The 18,402-nt window shown below is 42.1% G+C and overlaps 1 protein-coding gene across 3 annotated transcripts in view; it reads right to left on the minus strand.

The window, feature by feature from the left end:
• LAMP2 (lysosomal associated membrane protein 2) overlaps positions 1–18,155 on the minus strand; it is a 37,780-nt gene extending 19,625 nt beyond the window's left edge. The window contains exons 1-5 of one of the 3 annotated variants that reach the window (XM_082680802.1): positions 17,948–18,106; positions 7,085–7,203; positions 6,175–6,388; positions 1,506–1,664; positions 391–578 (exon numbers count right to left, since the gene is read on the minus strand). In XM_082680802.1, the coding sequence (XP_082536928.1) occupies positions 391–578; positions 1,506–1,664; positions 6,175–6,388; positions 7,085–7,203; positions 17,948–18,011 (744 nt within the window). In that variant the 5' untranslated portion in view covers positions 18,012–18,106. Of the gene's footprint in view, positions 1–390; positions 579–1,505; positions 1,665–6,174; positions 6,389–7,084; positions 7,204–17,947 lie in introns of all 3 variants that reach the window. The other 2 variants (XM_082680800.1, XM_082680801.1) reach the window with 2 other exon arrangements.
• Positions 18,156–18,402: the final 247 nt, after the last annotated feature.

Below are 18,402 nucleotides of genomic sequence, written 5' to 3' on the forward strand. Positions count from 1 at the left end.
CAAGTCACCAAATAGCTGGAGAAACAGCTGCACTGTTCCACACCTAGTGTGGTTCAGGTAAAAGTGTGAAGGAGTTATATTTTAAACTAACTGAAATAAAGATCAACTGCTCGTATTCTGATCTACTGATGGCAAAAAAAATCTACACCCCAAAGAGTCCTTTAAACTACTAGGTTTCCTGCTGGCCAATACAACACCTTGACAGTGACATTAACTCTTCACGGTTATAATAACTCAAATTAATCAAAACTCTACAAGTCAACACAAATCTCTATTTAAAACTGCGTCATTCTAATAACACTACTCTTGGGGTGAAGTCTGGACCCACTACATTTGAAAGGAGATACAGAAAGAATGTATCAATAAAAACAGGCAAACTATAAACTACACCTTATCATGAGTAATGTTCAGCTGCAGCCCCATGGTAGCCAGAAGACATGTCCCATTGCTATTTACAACTGAATAGGATCCAACCTCTGGCTTTTCCTTTGGAGAGGGTGTTGTAGTAGGAGATGGCACAGTGGTGGGAACGATGGGCAGCACTGTGGTTAAAGTTTTATCTTTATCACACAAAAACTCTGAAACAAAGGACAAAATAAATTTTTTAATTCATAAGGCCAGGGAAGAGCAAAATATTTCTCACAATAAAAGTCCAAAAGGGTTATATTTAGGGTAGAGAATATCTTAATAGTATTATTTTAAACTAAATGAGGCAGAGGTCCTCAAACTGCTGCTTCATATGCAGACAGTCTTAAGAGTTATGACATGGCAGACAGGCTCCAGACACATACAAATGCATTATCTACTCATGCGTGGCCACACACTCATCTTTTCATACCCTTAAGTCCCTTTGTTCCCCCAAAACTTCATCTGCCTCTGAGGTGAAAATCAGAGGTTTAAGTTTGAAAACAGTTTGCCCCTACCTAGGCCTGCCCTCTTCTTTTCCACATATAACCACTATAAGGAAAAATACTGTTTTTAACTGAAAAAAGTTTAAAAATCATTGAAGGATTTAAATACAAATGAACCTTTTATTTCAACCTCTTCTTAGGAAGTGTTGGTAGTTTTCCAGAACTGGTGCACGAGAAATTATTGTATTGCCAATAAAGTCACATAAAAGTCACAAAATCAATTTATAAAAGTCAAGATTAGAACACAGAAATCCCATTTCTCAGCCTTCGTCTTGGATCTTCAAAAGCTGAAGAGCTGAGGATCAAATGCTATCTGAGGATTTGTTCAAACGAAGATTAGGTTTTATCCAGTGAAAACACTGCAGGTAGCACATTTTAAAAGACCATTCCACAACATGTACATCAGAAACTTAAAAGTGCAAGTTCCACAAGAATAAGAATTGCTGTTATTTATAAAAACTTTACAGTGCAGAGTAAGGTGTAAGTCTTAACATATAAATACTTTAAGATAACGACTTCAACTAAAGCTACCTGGTATACTCTAATCTTAAGTTAGGACCCAAGTATAGAAATATATATATTTTAAGTACTCACCTTTTGTGCTCACTGTGCCATTTTGGACAAAAGCTTGTACATGAACATCCCAATAGTGCTGGACAACATCATTCTTTCCTAAGGTTAATAAACTATTGCATCTAAAGATGTCATTCAATGGAACTCTGAATGCCACATGGTCAGAAACAATAAAAACTCCTGTAAAAGAAGATTAACAGTAGCTATTTCCAAGAAGGTAGGAGGAAAGTGATCATATAAATATACATTAGAATTTCATCTCCTTCTGTCTGCCTGCCCCACCCCATTCCTGAAGTGACAAAAGACAAGGCCTGTTCAGGAACTGACAAATTCACTGTGGCTGAAACACAAGGAGTAAGAGGAAAGACGTGATGGGGATTAGGAAGGAAAGGTAAGTTGCAGGTGGTCACACTTTGAAGCATCTTCTATGATCTAAGGACAGGTTGGGCTTTATTTTGTTAGCAATAGCAGGTCAGCTTCAGTTTTTAAAGCTGGGAATAACAAATGTATCATTTATTTTAAGGAACATAGCAAAACTGCAGAGGTTAGGCAGAGCAGAAAACTTTTAAGGAAAGTCATTTAAGAGGGAAACTAGTTAGAAGGCCAATGAGCTGGTTAAGGGGAAAGGCGAGGAGGAGTTGCCTAAACCAAGATAGTGAGGGGCAGTAAGAAGAGAGTAAAGAGGCCAAATTGAAGACACAGAGCTAAGGTAGAATCAACAGGACTTAGTGATAAAACAAAGAAGAGAGATGGAATAATCAACGATTATTTTTGTGCTACTATCCCAAAGTAAGTTATAGTAACTAAAATGAGTTTTCGAAACCTTTTCCTGGATAGGATTTAAAGACTATTCCATTTCAGGAAAATTTCAGAATATGAAAGCAATAAGTTACCACCTTTCTGTGCAGAGTTATTATAATGCCTATATGGTGAAACTTCAAAAGACTATGATCACACTTATCCACCCAAATGGCTTAGCTTCTTTTGGAGAAGCAAGGAAGGAAGGTATTCAAGGCCCTTAATATAGGCTGCCTTCTGTGCCTCTCCGTCACATAGCAAGGCAGGACTTATGCGCCTTGGCACCCCCTAACGGCCAAAGGAAAAAAAATTTTAAACCAATGAACCAGAACATTTTTCTCCAAAACTGTTTCCCACTGTTAACATCAGTGAATAGATGTATGAACTAGCTGTATGTAGATAGGCCTCAAAAACAAAACGAGTGCAAAAACAAGCTGTAGACATACTGGAGTTACACTATAAATCTATGTCATTTTTAGGGCTTCCTTGGTGGCGCAGCAGTTGAGAAACTGCCTGCCAATGCAGGGGACATGGGTTCGATCCCTGGTCCGGGAGGATCCCACATGCCGCAGGGCAACTAGGCCCGTGCGCCACAACTACTGAGCCTGCGCTCTTGAGCCTGCGAGCCACAACTACTGAAGCCCGCACGCCTAGAGCCCGAGCTCCACCACCGCAATGAGAAGCCTGTGCACTGCAATGAAGAGTAGCCCCCGCTCACCACAACTAGAGAAAGCTGCACGCAGCAACAAAGACCCAATGCACCTAAAAATAAATAATAAATAAATTTATTTAAAAAAAGAAAAAAACATCATCAACAGTCTATTTAAGGAAACCATTTAAAAATCTCAAATAGTCGCAAATATTACACAGAAGCTAGCAATAAAAATTGCATCTTTCCCTGTTTAAAATAAAAGGGATGAGGGAATTCCCTGATGGTCTAGTGGTTACGACTCCATGCTTTCACTGCTGAGGGCACAGGTTCAATCCCTGGTCAGGGAACTAAGATCCCACAAGCTGCACGGCGTGGCCAAAAAAAATAAAATTAAAATAAATAAATAAATAAAGGGGGGAGAGACTGGCATTAACCTTTCAGAGTCCACAGTTTTTCCATCAAATCTGTCAAATTAAACCCCATCTGCTTTTACTGCCACCCCCCTTGGTCTGGCTACTCATTACATCATCACTTGATTCCTATAACAGCCTCTTAAACTGGAATCTCTGCCTGTAGTCTCCTCACTTCCAATTAATCCTGCAGAACATTCTTTATAAACTACTGTCTCTGCTTTTGTTACATCATTCTCCTGCTTAAAAACCTAAAATGGTTCCCCAGTGCCTACCCCATCAAGCTATAAATGCCTTTCCTTGGCTTCCAAGGCCCCCTATAATTTAGACTCACTGCACCTAGCCAACTTGATTTTCCTTCTACTACACACACAGCCTCTACTTTAATCAGGCAGCTCTCCACTTACTGCTGTGCAGACTATGCTTCCCCCTGCTGGAAATATGCTGCTCAAAATTCTCCACTTATTCAAAATCTACCATTAGGCCGAGTTTCAGCTCAGGCCCTCCTTCTCTACACCAAGCTTTCTCACTCCTTCAATGCACGCTGACCTCTGCTCCTCATCAGGACCTCTTGTCCACAGGCATCCACTGATGGGCTCAGGGACTGTGTACCATATACAGTTTACTCTGTACTTTGAGAGGGTCTAGAGCTTTCCTCACATTGTCAGAAAGATTTATGAACCCTCCATGCCCAAAACACAAACAATAACAAATTCACAAGGATCTCAATGCTTTCCAATTTATCCATGTAACTTGGGTAAACAACTTCACTTTGTCTCTCCAACTAGTTTTTAAGCTCGGTGAAAGTCAGGGGCAAATCCTAATACTAGTTCTGAAAGACAATATATGGCAGAAAGCTAAATACCAAGATACCCAATAATAAACTTTCTTTAGTTATCCTCTCAAGCGAAGATATCAGTAAAAAGAAAACTAGGATTTAATTTCCAAGTCTCAGTTAGTGATACCTCCCAAGTTTTACACGAGCTCATTCACTTCTGGATCTTTAAAGTATGATCTTTTGATATCCCATAAATCCAAATGAATCACTCATCCCCAAGTCCAGGAAACTAAAGCCCATCTACCTGTGCTTCTGGGGTCAGGATGAAATACTATCTGTGAGAAATGCTAAGCTACTACAAACACCGTGTTAATATCCCAATCTCAGTGGAGGGGGGAGAAAGGAGAGAATTATATCCCTAACAAGACTGAAATCTCTGGGGGCTTCCCTGGTGGCACAGTGGTTGAGAGTCCGCCTGCCGATGCAGGGACACGGGTTCGTGCCCTGGTCTGGGAAGATCCCACATGCTGCGGAGCGGCTGGGCCCATGAGCCATGGCTGCTGAGCCTGTGCGTCCGCAACGGGAGAGGCCACAACAGTGAGAGGCCCGCGTAATGCAAAAAAAAAAAAAAAAAAAAAAGACTGAAATCTCCATTATCCATGCCTTCAAAATATTTTAACACACATTTCAGTTCTAGTAGTCACAACACGGCCTAATTCCCAATGCCTTCCCAAGTTCATTTTGACCTAAAATTCTCTCAAAATAGCAGCAAATGTTGATTTCAGTCATCTTACATTTTTTTAAAACTTTTTTCCCTTACCTTTTTTACTTTTCAGCCAAAATCCTACCTAAATGGTAAAAAAGATTTGAAGATGAACTATTTCTGCTGGTCTCAGGTTACTAAACTTGTACACATTTAAAATAGTTGCAGCTCTATTTACAATAGCCCAGAGATGGAAACAACCTAAGTGCCCATCATCAGATGAATGGATAAAGAAGATGTGGCACATATATACAATGGAATATTACTCAGCCATAAAAAGAAACGAAATTGAGCTATTTGTAATGAGGTGGATAGACCTAGAGTCTGTCATACAGAGTGAAGTAAGTCAGAAAGAGAGAGACAAATACCGTATGCTAACACATATATATGGAATTTAAGGAAAAAAATGTCATGAAGAACCTAGGCGTAAGACAGGAATAAAGACACAGACCTACTGGAGAACGGACTTGAGGATATGGGGAGGGGGAAGGGTGAGCTGTGACAAAGCGAGAGAGAGGCATAGACATATATACACTACCAAACGTAAGGTAGATAGCTAGTGGGAAGCAGCCGCATAGCACAGGAAGATCAGCTCGGATGCTTTGTGACTGCCTGGAGGGGTGGGATAGGGAGGGTGGGAGGGAGGGAGACGCCAGAGGGAAGAGATATGGGAACATATGTACATGTATAACCGATTCACTTTGTTATAAAGCAGAAACTAACACACCATTGTAAAGCAATTATACCCCAATAAAGATGTTAAAAAGAAAAAAATAAAAAATAAAATAAAATAAAATAGTTATTAGTAAAGGATTTTCTCATTCATTCAACATTTGTTGAATGCCCACTATTGAATGAAATAAATAATAGTAGTTAAGTGCATGGACTCTGTAAGCTCAACACACTTTGGTTCAAACACCAGCTCATGCACTTACTAGCTTGTGTGACCTTTGGGAAAGACATCTAATCTCATCAAGCCTCATTCCCTTTACCTGTAAAATTGAGATAACATCTACTTCCCAGGGTTGCTGTTAAAGATTAAGTGAGATGCTGCTGGCAACACACTTAGGATACTATTGATACATGGTACATAGTAAAGCACCAAGCAATGACAGCAAATATCCTTACTGTGTCCAACACTATGCCATGCAAGGGAATACAAAGACATGATGTTTCCATTACAAACAGGAGGACAGACTTGCATAAGGATGGCTTTTAAATTATTTACATTTCTTTTTATTATTAATCAAGAGCAAGAGAACACAACACAATCCAATTCTTAAGGTTACCTTTTTCTTTCGCATCAGGAAATGTTGTGTTATCATTCGTGTTGTAGGAAAATGAGATACTGTCGATTGAATAAAAAGACTTCTCCTCTGTAAAATTCACAATCCAGGAAAAACCAGATCCAAACTGCACTGCGATTTTGGGACCATTCTGGTCATCCCCACAAGAGCTTCCATTGTACGTTGCAGGACCAAGGTCTGAAATGGTTACAGTTTTCTAAAAGAAAAAAAAATCTGGGAGTTAGGCCCAAACAGGCAGCAATGAGCACAAGCATTTCCAAGTGGGGTGCCACTGCAGTTGACTTCACACCCCCCGTGGCCAGCCTGGCCCGTCTGTGCTGACCAGTCTCATATTCTTCAGCTACACACCAGTCCCTCTGGACAAATCCATGCAAGTCTAAAAGGAAAAGGAAAACCGACCTGAACCTCTGTTATTAAGTTGATTTTTTTAAAAAAATCAGATTGTAAGCAGGCAGGACCTTAACCAAAAGAAATAAGAAGGCAAAAAGGATTGAGAGGATACCCCACCCCCCCAAAGGAGACTTTAATAGCAAGCTATTAAAAAAAGGACAAGCTTTGATGTTAGTACATGTTACAAACACGATAGAAGTAGTTAGACCATACAGAAACACCATACAGTCTTCAGATTATTTGCCCTTAACCAACTCCAAAAAACCTCTGAAGAACTGATGAATTAAAATATTCATTCCTAAATAAATAAATAAAATAAAAAATATTCATTCCAACACTAAATAGAATACCTTCAAGTGTACATGCTAAAATAGCTCCACAGAATTTACACGTTAAGTCAGTTAACATATGAAATCTTATTTGTATAAATGAATACAAAGGCTAAAAAAAGAGTAGAAGTAAATTCCTACTATAAAACTCAAAGACAAATAAAAATACTTACATTATGTTTGTCTGTGGTCTCATAGCGTATTGTGAAATTCATCTGCCATTTTGCATAAAGGCAAGTGGCGTTTTCTGAATCTGTCAAATTAAGTTCCAATGCATAAGACGAGACAGCTCCTAGATTAAAAAGAGTAAGATTTTTAAATTGGACTACAAAAACATACATAAAATAAAAACAAGCTCTATCCAGCACTGAAGTTCAACCAGCTCTAAAATGAAACAAAGTATTTTTAATATATATGGTAACTTGGTGATTATCTTTTTATCGAAATCCTGTTGATAAAGTTAGCAATACCCCTTCCCCAAAAAGTTTACTCAACATAGGATGCTCAGGTAATGGCACAGACTGGTGACGTTTGCCTTTTACCTCCTAATAATCGTTTCCACACTCTGTGCTTTGCTAGTTTTGTTTTGGGCAATTATAGTTTACTTGTTAGGACTTTTGTTTTTTAAGGTAAATGAGGTGAAGGGGAAGTGTGGGAGGGGTGTTAAACTCCTGCTTTTCTCAAATCAGCTGGTGGAACTTTCTCTACATAAATAATGATAGATCTGATTTCTGTGGTCTTGCTGCTTTAAATCCTGTCACAAGCTATGTGACCTATGACACTTAGAAGTCTTGGCAAACTATTTTATTCCAACGTGAAAAAATGATGATGTGGGCCAGGGCTAAGCGTGTGTACCATATGACCAAAGGAACAGTACTGCAAAGGTTGTTAGATCCATAAGCAAAAGGTTAATTTTTATAAATGCAGCATTCATCATTTTTGTTTCATAATAAAATCCAATTGATTAGAAAGCCTAATTAATCTTTTGACATGGGACTTCCCTGGTGGCGCAGTGGTTCAGAAATCCACCTGCCAATGCAGGGGACATGGGTTTGAGCCCTGGTCCAGGAAGATCCCACATGCCACGGAGCAACTATGCCTGTGCGCCACAACTACTGAGCCTGCGCTCTAGAGCCGGCAAACCACAACTACTGAGCCCGTGCTCCGCAACAAGAGAAGCCACCGCAATAAGAAGCCCATGCACCACAAGGAAGAGTAGCCCCCTCTCGCCGCAACTAGAGAAAGCCCGCGCGCAGCAATGAAGACTCAACACAGCCAAAACTAATAAGTAAATAAATTAATTGATTAATTAAAAAAAAATCTTTTGACACGGACTTAAAGTCCCTTCCTACATTCTCAACCTGCTACCTCTCTTTTAGCAGAGAAACCTTTCAGGGACAAAAGAGCCTTGGGACTTTTCAGCTAACTTGACTCTGATCTTCTACACTAGGTTAAACATGGGGACATCACCTATTGCACTGAAGAGCCCAAGGACTCAAAATACGATACGCCAGCACACTTACCAGCAGCAGAAATGATGGGCCATCATCTAAGGATTTTCTTCACTGTCTCACACATATACCCAAGGGGTGAGCTGTTTCCTGTTAAGATAGCTGCATAGCCTTGAATGATACCTGAGCACACCAGCGTCACCTACAAGTGGGGACATGCTATAGACTACAGAGAATAAAGTCCTAAGAGGAATACCAAGAAGGCATGCCTCAGCAACAGCTTTCAAGCTGTACACAAAGCTCCCGTCATGCTCTGCATGCTCTGGAGACCGGGCTGCCTCACCAAGCCTGAATCTGATATGCTAAAGCTTGTGGTTGCTGACAATGCCTAAATGTATTGGCTAAGGTCCCAATAAGACCTTGTGAGGCCCAAGTAGGTTTTACAGGCTTTCTTTTCTCAGAACAATCTGGAATGGAGCTGGCATCACTGATCCAAGGCTACCCTGCAGTGGTGTTGAGAACTGCAGCTTAGAATTCTTCTAATCACCTGGAGGCCTGCTTTCCATACACAATCTCTCTTGGTCTTGTTTAAAGTCCCTCGTTTTAACATATTCTCCTTGTGAATATTCAAAGCATTCAAAACTATCAGAAACAACCAAGAAAAGCCTGGCACGTATTAATCATTTTCTTTCCAAAGATATTAGAGTAACAAACAAAACAGTGTAAAACAATGATTAGTATCAACGTGTGCTGGGGTGGAGAACTCCACGCTATGGAGCAGAAGGCACAGGTTGTGGTTCACATTTGCCACTACATTAATATCAAAACAGCCTATCTGCCAACCCATAAATGAGAACTGAGAAATGCTCTGAGGGTCCAAAACATTCTGTTCTCATGCCTTCATAGTCCTTGTCGCTGTGAGAGCTATGCCTTCACAGGGCTTCCTTGGCATCCCAGTCTACATCTCCAGCTGCACAGGAGCCACTTTTACTCAATGCCTATCACCTCAAACTCAACAATTCCACAATGAAAATCTACTCTTCGACTTCCTCCAATCGGAGCCCGCCTTCTCAGCCTCACTGGCTTGAAAGGAAAGGCAGGACCTTGTCCCGACACTCAGGCTCAAAAGGTTTTGGGAATTAGCTTCTACTTCATTCTCTTTGTTAAGTCCTATTGATTTTTTTCCCTTCAAATCCCCTCTGAAATCCAATCCCTTGCCTTTTATTTCTTTTTTTTTTTTTTTTTGCGGTACGCGGGCCTCTCACTGCTGTGGTCTCTCCTGTTGCGGAGCACAGGCCCCGGACGCGCAGGCTCAGCGGCCATGGCTCATGGGCCCAGCCGCTCCGCGGCATGTGGGATCTTCCCAGACCGGGGCACGAACCCATGTCCCCTGCATCGGCAGGCGGACTCTCAACCACTGCGCCACCAGGGAAGGCCCCTTGCCTTTTATTTCTATTCCAACTCCACCACCACACCCCTAACTTACTATAGATACCTCCTAGCTACCCCTAGAACTGCTGTCAGATTAATGGTCCTTAAATACCTCTTCCTGGGGCTTCCCTGGTGGCGCAGTGGTTAAGAATCCGCCTGCCAATGCAGGGGACAGGGGTTCGAGCCCTAGTCCGGGAAGATCCCACATGCCACGAAGCAACTAAGCCCATGCGCCACAACTACTGAGCCTGTGCTCTAGAGCCCACGAGCCACAACTACTGAGATCTGCGTGCCTGGAGCCTGTGCTCCACAACAAGAGAGGCCACTGCAATGAGAAGCCTGAGCATCGCAACGAACCGCAACTAGAGAAAGCCTGCGCATAGCAACCTAAGACCCAACATAGCCAAAAATAAATAAAATAAAAACTTCTTTTTAAATTAAATACCTCTTCTCTCAGGATACTTTCTTGATCAAAACCTTTTACTGGCTCCAAAATTCCCACATTAAATTTAAATTCCTCTGCCTGACTTTCAAAGTAATCTTTAATCTTGTCCCAACCTATTCGTTCAACTTCTCTCAAGCCATGTTCCCAGAACACACCCTTTAATTTGCCTGAACTTGTTCCACTGGTCCCATTCGCCATGCTGTAGTCAACCTCCCAGGCTTCTACTGCTCCTAACATTTGAAATCTACTTGTTCACCTCAGGAGGGATTTCACTCTTTCTCGCGGTCCCAAAATCTGAAACACCCGCCACCCTGCCTTTTTGTTACAATTTCTGGCAAATATCCCCACCCACTACAACAGCTGAAAATGTTAGATACTTGCTTTCCCAGCCTCCCTTGTGGTAAGGATGGCACTTACTTATACTAGGCTCACCCAGCAAAGGCATCCACCCCAGATTCTGAATAAGAGGGCGGTGAAATGCAGCCAAGAAGGGAACTATCACACTCAGATGGAAGTAGCTACAGCAGGATCAGGGTCCCAGGCAACAAGGCCAGAACAGCTAATGGCAGTGGCCAGCAGTGCAAGCTGCAGGTTAATGCTTGGTGATGGCAGTGCAGTTCAGTGGCATGTGTTAGGGTACTGAACTAGGCTTTGGGGTATATAGTCAAGAGCTCCAGTAATTCTGAGTTACCTAATGAACATTTTTTTATAAAGTAAAAATTTACTGATGTGTTACATACAGAAAAGTACACAGCATACATTCGGAAGGGATTTAAAGTGCACAAAGTATACAGCTCAAAGAATTTTCACAAACTGAACCCGCCTGTGTCAGGAAACATTGTGTCAGGAACATTCCAAGTACTCCTCAAAGTCCCCCGGTTCCCCCTTCCAGTTACGATTTCCCTCCCAAGGGCAGCTGCCATCCTGTCTTCTAACAGTATAGTTTACTTTTACAACTTGGTGTAAATGAAATCATTCACTATGCTCTCTTTTGTATCTGGCTTCTTTCACTCAATATTATGTCTGTGAGATTCACCCATGCTGTTGTGTGTAACTGCAGTTTGTCATTTCTCTCTGTGTATAGCCTTCTTTCACTACTTGTCTATGCTACTGCTGATGGGCATTTGGATAGTTTCCAGTTTGGTTCTATTACAAATGGACACATCGGTGAACACAGGTGAACACAGGTGTATGTGTGTCTATTGGGTATGTGTCTAGGAATGAAATTGCAGGGTCAGAGGGTTTGCACATGTCCCAATATCTTTTTAATAAATTCCTTTTCTGCTTAAAAAAAAAACAGTGAGATTTTATTTGTTTCTTACAATTAAGAACCCAAACTGATATGCTGTCCACTTTTCAGCAGCCATTTTCTCCATAAAGATTTCCTTGACTACAAAAGCCCTCAAGGAGCAGTCATAGTGCATAGCCCCACACCTGAGTGTATTTTACACTATCATGAATTATTCATTTATTTTATGCCTGTAAATCCTGTCTCCCCTACAGTCATAAGCTCCAAAACAACAGTTTTCAACTGTTACTTCGCAACAAACTGATGTGCCATGGTAAGTTATAGTATACAGCAAGTAATTTGTTAACTAATAAAAAAGTAACAAAGTCCGTGAATGAATGATATACATGGATAGATTCAAGATTCCCTTTTCATAAGGTCTCTGCCACTCATTTGAATTTCAATATGCTCCCTTAAACAGATGATCTTATCTATGCCACAGCCCCCAGGCGTGTGTCTTTTATATGAATGTCATCCATCACAAGTGTCATGGTGGGGGAGACCATGTTTATTACTTCCCTCTATCTCCTATCATTCCTAGCAGTGCAGAATACGTATTAGATTCTCAATAAATACTGATTGATTAGATCAAGGTGAAAATACCATGCAATAACGACCCAGAACACAGCTTAATCTAATTACAGGAAGAGCCTTTAGCTCTTCCAAATCATGAACCCAACCTATCAGGCTTCTGGGTACTCCCTCAACCCCCATGTCCATTTTTCGCAATAAATTTTGACATGGATTTCAAGCTAGGAATAATCCTTTTCCCAGAAGTTAAGTTTATAGTTGAAACATTTACACTTTGGTAAAAAAATCTTCAGCAAGCCATTTCCATCCTTATTGAAGTGTTTGAGTTTCGAATAGCCAAACCATTTTTGTCTAAAAGGCTTTGACATTAAAAAACCACAGCTGAATATATCCTAGAGTGTGTAATTATAGAGCTGACAGTTTATTCTCCAAAGAGAAGAAAAAGGCAAAATCGACTTTCTCAAATTCAAATATCCTCTTAATCTTGTTTCCAAAGAGATCATTTATAGGTTCTTTTAGAACTCAGAACAAACTCTGTTCTCCAAGCATGGCACACTGCAAAAAGTGGCTAGGTTTTTATAAGTCTATTTGACCCAAAGTGTAGTTGAAAAACATACATTTGTAAACAATATGGGGGTGGGGTGGGAACATAACACTAGTGGTAAAACAAAACCAATAAAAAACAATGATCTAAGAGGCAATATAATGGGACGATTAGGAGTCCCATCACTGGCATTGAAGAGCTAGAATTCAAATCAGGCAGTCCAATTTACTAGCTGTGAGACTCTGGGCAAGTTAACCTTGCTAAGAATTGTAGTGTGTACTTCACTTCTCCAATACATTCTTCGAAAGCATGAAAGCCCTTCAGAGCTAAGAGAACTTTGCCAAGCAAGTTAGAGATTCCAGCTTAAAAGTTTCCCTTCTAGGGGCTTCCCTGGTGGCGCAGTGGTTGAGAGTCCGCCTGCCGATGCAGGGGACACGGGTTCGTGCCCCGGTCCGGGAGGATCCCACATGCCGCGGAGCGGCTGGGCCCGTGAGCCATGGACGCTGGGCCTGCGCGTCTGGAGCCTGTGCTCCACGATGGGAGATGCCACAGCAGGGAGAGGCCCGCGTACCGCAAAAAAAAAAAAAGTTTCCCTTCTAGTAAACACAGCACCTAAAGGGATCCTTCCCTAATTTTAGGTATGTCTACTTTCATCATACTTAGTTATGGACTCTTGTCCTCAAACTCATCAATTCAGAATGAGGTTGAGCAAAGGGTCTTAAAAACAAAACAAGCCAAAAAAAAAAAATCAGGACATAGGCAACAATATCTATTTACTCTTTCTTTTCAACTCATAGGTCTGTTAAGTCAAATTGACTGTTCCTCAATTCCTAATATAAGTACGATTACCGTTTCGGTTTCTGATACTCTGGATTTCTGGTAAATCTCTTAAAAACTAAAAGTAATAATAGATTTTAAGCTATGAAATAATTTTTTTTAAGGTCAGAGACTGGGTAAGGAAATAAGACTCAACACCATTCAACTAATGGAAAGGGCTTATTGCTGAGTGCTGTTTGGCAGACCTCCAGAATTCTTTTGCAATGCACAGCAGGATACCAACAAGTACTTATAAAGTACACTTTTGGATCTGATGGGATCTCTGATCATTTTAATCTGAAATTATGATTGGAATGCTTTTGTCACTACAGGAGGAAGAGCAGTCTTCCTGCACCATGGAGCACTGAAGTCAGATGTGAATATCTATAAATCCTATCAGATGTGATAACCAAGGACTAATGGATGAATAATAAGCCTGTCCTTTCAAGTATCTTTATTAAAGCTAGAATAATTTCAGCAGAATCTTGAAATCAAAGTTATCAGTGGTAAGGCTGATTTTTCTGTGAAAAATCTCAGTGCTTACTTTCTTGCTTTTTGATCACCTCCAAAAGATAGAGATTGGTTCTTTGTGGAAACCTTATTCTCCTTTTCACCTAGGACTTCCTAGCTCCCCAGGTGAACCTCCACTACTATGTAGGTGTATGTGAAGGGGTACAGGTAAGATACTAGCATTATTGTATGGGATTATAGTTTAATAAGTTGCTATCTGTACTGCTTAGCACTGATCTCGAAGTTCTCCAACGGAAAACACACACAAAATATCTTGCAAGACCTAATTTAAGGTTCACAGAAGAAAAAGGAGACTGAGTTGGTCTAGTTCACCGTCATATCCCCAGTGCCCACCAATGAAGACCCTCAACAAAAATTTACTGAGAGGTAACCATGTGCCACCTGGCCCTGTGCTAGGGAGGCAATGGGAAGTAACAGTACAGAAGACAGTCTCCACTCTCAGAGACTAAGACCACAGGGGAGACTTGACTATTACTGGGGGAAAAAAAGAGTGGAAAATAGGCTAGCCTAATAACCTAAGAGTTTGGGAAAGACAAGATTTACTCCTATTCCTCCAAATAAGTCACCTGGCTGGCCTCCTTCCAACACTCAGGTCTCTGCTCAAATGTCAGCCAACAGTGAAGGCCTTCTGACCACAAAATGTCAAAGAGGGTCAACCCCACCACCCACTCCCTATCGTCTGCTCTTCTTCCTCATTACCTGCCTCATTTTCTTCACAGTGCTTATCACTGAAATTCTATTATTTACCTGTTGGGCTGTCTTCCCCCACTAAAATGTAAGCTCCGTGAGAGCAGGAACCTGATCTGTCTTCTCCACTGCTCTATCTATCCCTTTCACCTAGTGGCTGGTACACAAAAGTCATTCCTTAAACAACTGTGGAAAGGAGGGACTCCTACCAGTGAAGTACACACTCAGGACACTTATATCAGGTTTTTTTCCCACCCAGAAAAGCCTCAACCCTATAAAAACCAGACGTCAGACTAGTTACAGCAATCAATAACCACAGAAATCTGAAATCTATGTCACAAAGGGAACATAAGCAGTGATGCTACGAAAAGTTTTTCACCACTACTCTCTTTGTAATGCCTCTATACAGCTTTTCTTCATAAAGGTCTCTAGTCAGTTATAATTCATTCAAATAAATACCAGCATAACTTAATCTCTGTGAAAAAGACAAATACATAGGCTCTGAGAATTCTTTTCTATATTTACTCTAGAGCAACTATTTTTAAAAGCTACCTGCTGCAGCTGGGATAGTGTTATAAAGTTACAAAGTGAAAACGGCCCAGCTGGAAGCGAATGAGACCATAAATTCAGGAACAGATCCTCCTTCGTTGGTACCCTCTGCAGTAGTCAGGAACAGCATGAAATTCATAGCAGGTACTTTACAAATATTTCTTGACTTTTCAAAAAACTATTCTTGGTATCCATTTTGATATATAAAAGTAACATGCAAAACCCACCACGCAACTGAAGAATTGCTAAATTCTTAAGGAAAAAAAGAACACATGGAAGGAGTTTGAGCTCCACACTGAACCAATAGCTGGCAGCACAAGCAACTGTAGAGAAAAGGGAGTTTCCATTTCATCCCGGTACCTCTGAAAAATCTGACCTACCTACATTATTAACTTTTACTTCTCCAAACCCTGTTCTGAACTTGAAAGTGGAGGGAATCAATCTTGGAAATCTTCCAAGAGAATGAATCTAGTTAGTCCCAATCAATAAATGGCAAACTATCAGATGAGCTGATGGGTTCTTTTATGTGCTTCTTTTTGCCTGTTTATTTTCTGCAATGAGCAAGCACTGCTTTTGTAAAAACAAAACAAAAAAAAGCTTTCATTAAAAAAAATTTAATGACATGAAAGTCAACAAGACAATGATTATTTTTTTTCACTTTCTCTAAACAATAACAGTGTTGTTTGTGCAGATCCAATTGGCAGTGAACTACTGATTACCAGATGCCTTGGTCAGATGTGTTCTAGTCAGTGATAAGGTGCTTTTCGTTGTAAACAATCCTCTCTTAGGGTCGCTTGGCCCTCACTGAGTACTTCACAGGGGAGTTAAGGCTTCGAACTGTGTTTGAGCAAAGCCTCTGTGGCCCACTTTCAAGAAGGGCTACAGAAGAGTTTCCTGCACTGTGTGCACAGCTGGACTCTCTTTTGGCATCAGGACCCTTTACTCTATCCACTGAAGACCTCAAAGAGCTTTGGTTTATGTGAGTTACATCTATTGGTATTTGCTGTACTAGAAATTAAAACTAAGAAGTGAATAAAACACATCAGACCCATGAGAGTGGTGATGTCATCACACATTCATTCTATAGCCTCTGGAAAACTCCACTGTACTGATGAGTGGATGAAAGTGAAAAAGACAAATGTCTTAATATTATTCTAGAAATAGTTTTGATCTGACAGAACCCCCTCCCCCGGAAAGATCCTTGAGAATCACTAGATTAGATCATCAAGACCCCTTCCAACGCCATGGATCTGGAGCGAGATTTCTCATCTTTTGGCACTACTGACGTTTTGAGGTGGATAATACTTTGTCGGGGGTGGGGGAGTGCTGTCCTGTGCATTGTGGGATGTTTAGAAGCACCCCTGGCCTCTTCCCACTAGATGCCAAAAGCAATCCCCAATTGTGACAACCAAAAATGTCTCCAGATATTGCCAAATGTCCCCTGGTTGAGAATCCACCATTCCAGGGTGTTGATTTTATTCTACTGAAATGTGAATTACAAAATGTGCACCTCTCACTGCCTTCTCAAGCCCCTAATATACCTACTTCCTCTCTACTCCCATCTGGATCTATTCCTTCTGATCTTTTATTAGGTCACAAACAGCAAGAGTCAGTGGTAGCAACAAGCACAGGATTTATCAGTTCAGGAAGAGATATTCTGGTCAAAGTTCACCTTTCAGGCATTAAAAGGCCTCAGGGACCCAATGCTTGGGGGTGGGGTGCATCATAGCACCATCAGCCAACATTCAGCCAGTCATTCTTAGGACCTGGTAACAACCCAATCCTTAGGAAATTACCTACCCTCCTCCTCCTCCGAAAACGAGGTAATAGGCCAGTTGTGTGAGAGGGAAGAAGAAATGGAGCTTCTGAAGGCAAAGAGGCAGTATACAAGACTCAGATATAGCATCCCTCTAAAACCTCAACATCTGGGGACATTTCTGTCAGGGTCTAGCTGGGAGGAAGTAACAAAACTGGTAAAAAAAAAAAAAAAAAAAAAAAGGAAGAAGAAAAAAAACCCCACGATGTCTTCAGCACCTCCAAGTCAGATATTCACTCCCCACCAAAGTTCCTACTCATCCCTTTTAGTCTCCAGAGGTTGGGTCCAAGTTTTCTCCCCTGGAAACTGCCCCAGCCACCTTAGATCCCTTCCCCATCAAAACCCCAAGTACCAAACTCCAATCCATCATCATTCTTCACCTCTTTAATCACCCTTCCTCCACAGCGTCAAATTCCTACCCCCCACCACCCAAGCCTCTCACTGCCTCTCAGAATCTACTCGTATCTGTTCCCCCCACTTACCCCAAGCTTTTCTCCACGCAGGCAGTCTCTTCCCTCAGTTTTCTCTCCCGCCCCACAGTTTTCCACCATCTTCAAAACTCTTGCCTGATACTAGGACCAAGATTCTAAATGTCTATGACACCCAGAATCTGCACGTACCGCCCTCCTATGCTCATCACTCCTTAGTATCTCCCCCAAGTTACTCTTTCTAACCCGAGGTGCTCCACTCCTCTCTCTTCCCTACCTACTCCCTCGGCGTCCACCCCCCCCCTTACTTGCCCCGTTATGGGCCCTTCTCCCCTGCCATCCCTCGGTCGGGCCTTCTCTAGGTCATCGCTCGTCACCTCGGGCCAAGCGCCGAGGCCCAGTGTCAGTCGTTCAGCTTCTCAACCCCCTCTCCCCGGACCAGTCTTTCAGGTTGTGGCCTCTGAACTGGGCGCCCCGGGCCCAGGCTCAGGGACTAAGCAGGAGGGCCCGACAACTCACCCAGGACGAGGCAGAGCAGAAGGAGCCCGGATCCCGGAACCGGGGCGAGGCGGAAGCACACCATGATCCCGCAGGGCAGGCTGCTGCGGCGAGAAGTGCAGCGACAGCAGAGAAAAGCCTCGCGGAACCGGGTCAAGAGCGCCGCTGACCACCGACCACAACGCTGCAAAACCCAGGACTCGGCGCTTCAGCACCGGTCATAAGACCAGGGGCGGGACTCTTTCTTGCCTTCAGCCAGTCACCGCGCTTGAAGGCGGCCAGAGGGGTGGTGATGCATGGCCCGGTGGGCGGGGTGACCACGCCCTGGCTTTTTGGTTCACACTCATTCTTGCGCTCCTAGGAGATGGGTGCGGACGGCCGTTTCTAAGGCTAAAGAGAAACGAACTTTTTTGGGGGGGCAGGGGGGCTAGATGGCAGAGATTATTTCAGTTCCGACTCCTTGAGGAAGGAGAGAA

Source organism: Grampus griseus, assembly GCF_964374135.1.
Source record: "Grampus griseus genome assembly, chromosome: X".
Lineage (NCBI taxonomy): Eukaryota > Metazoa > Chordata > Mammalia > Artiodactyla > Delphinidae > Grampus > Grampus griseus.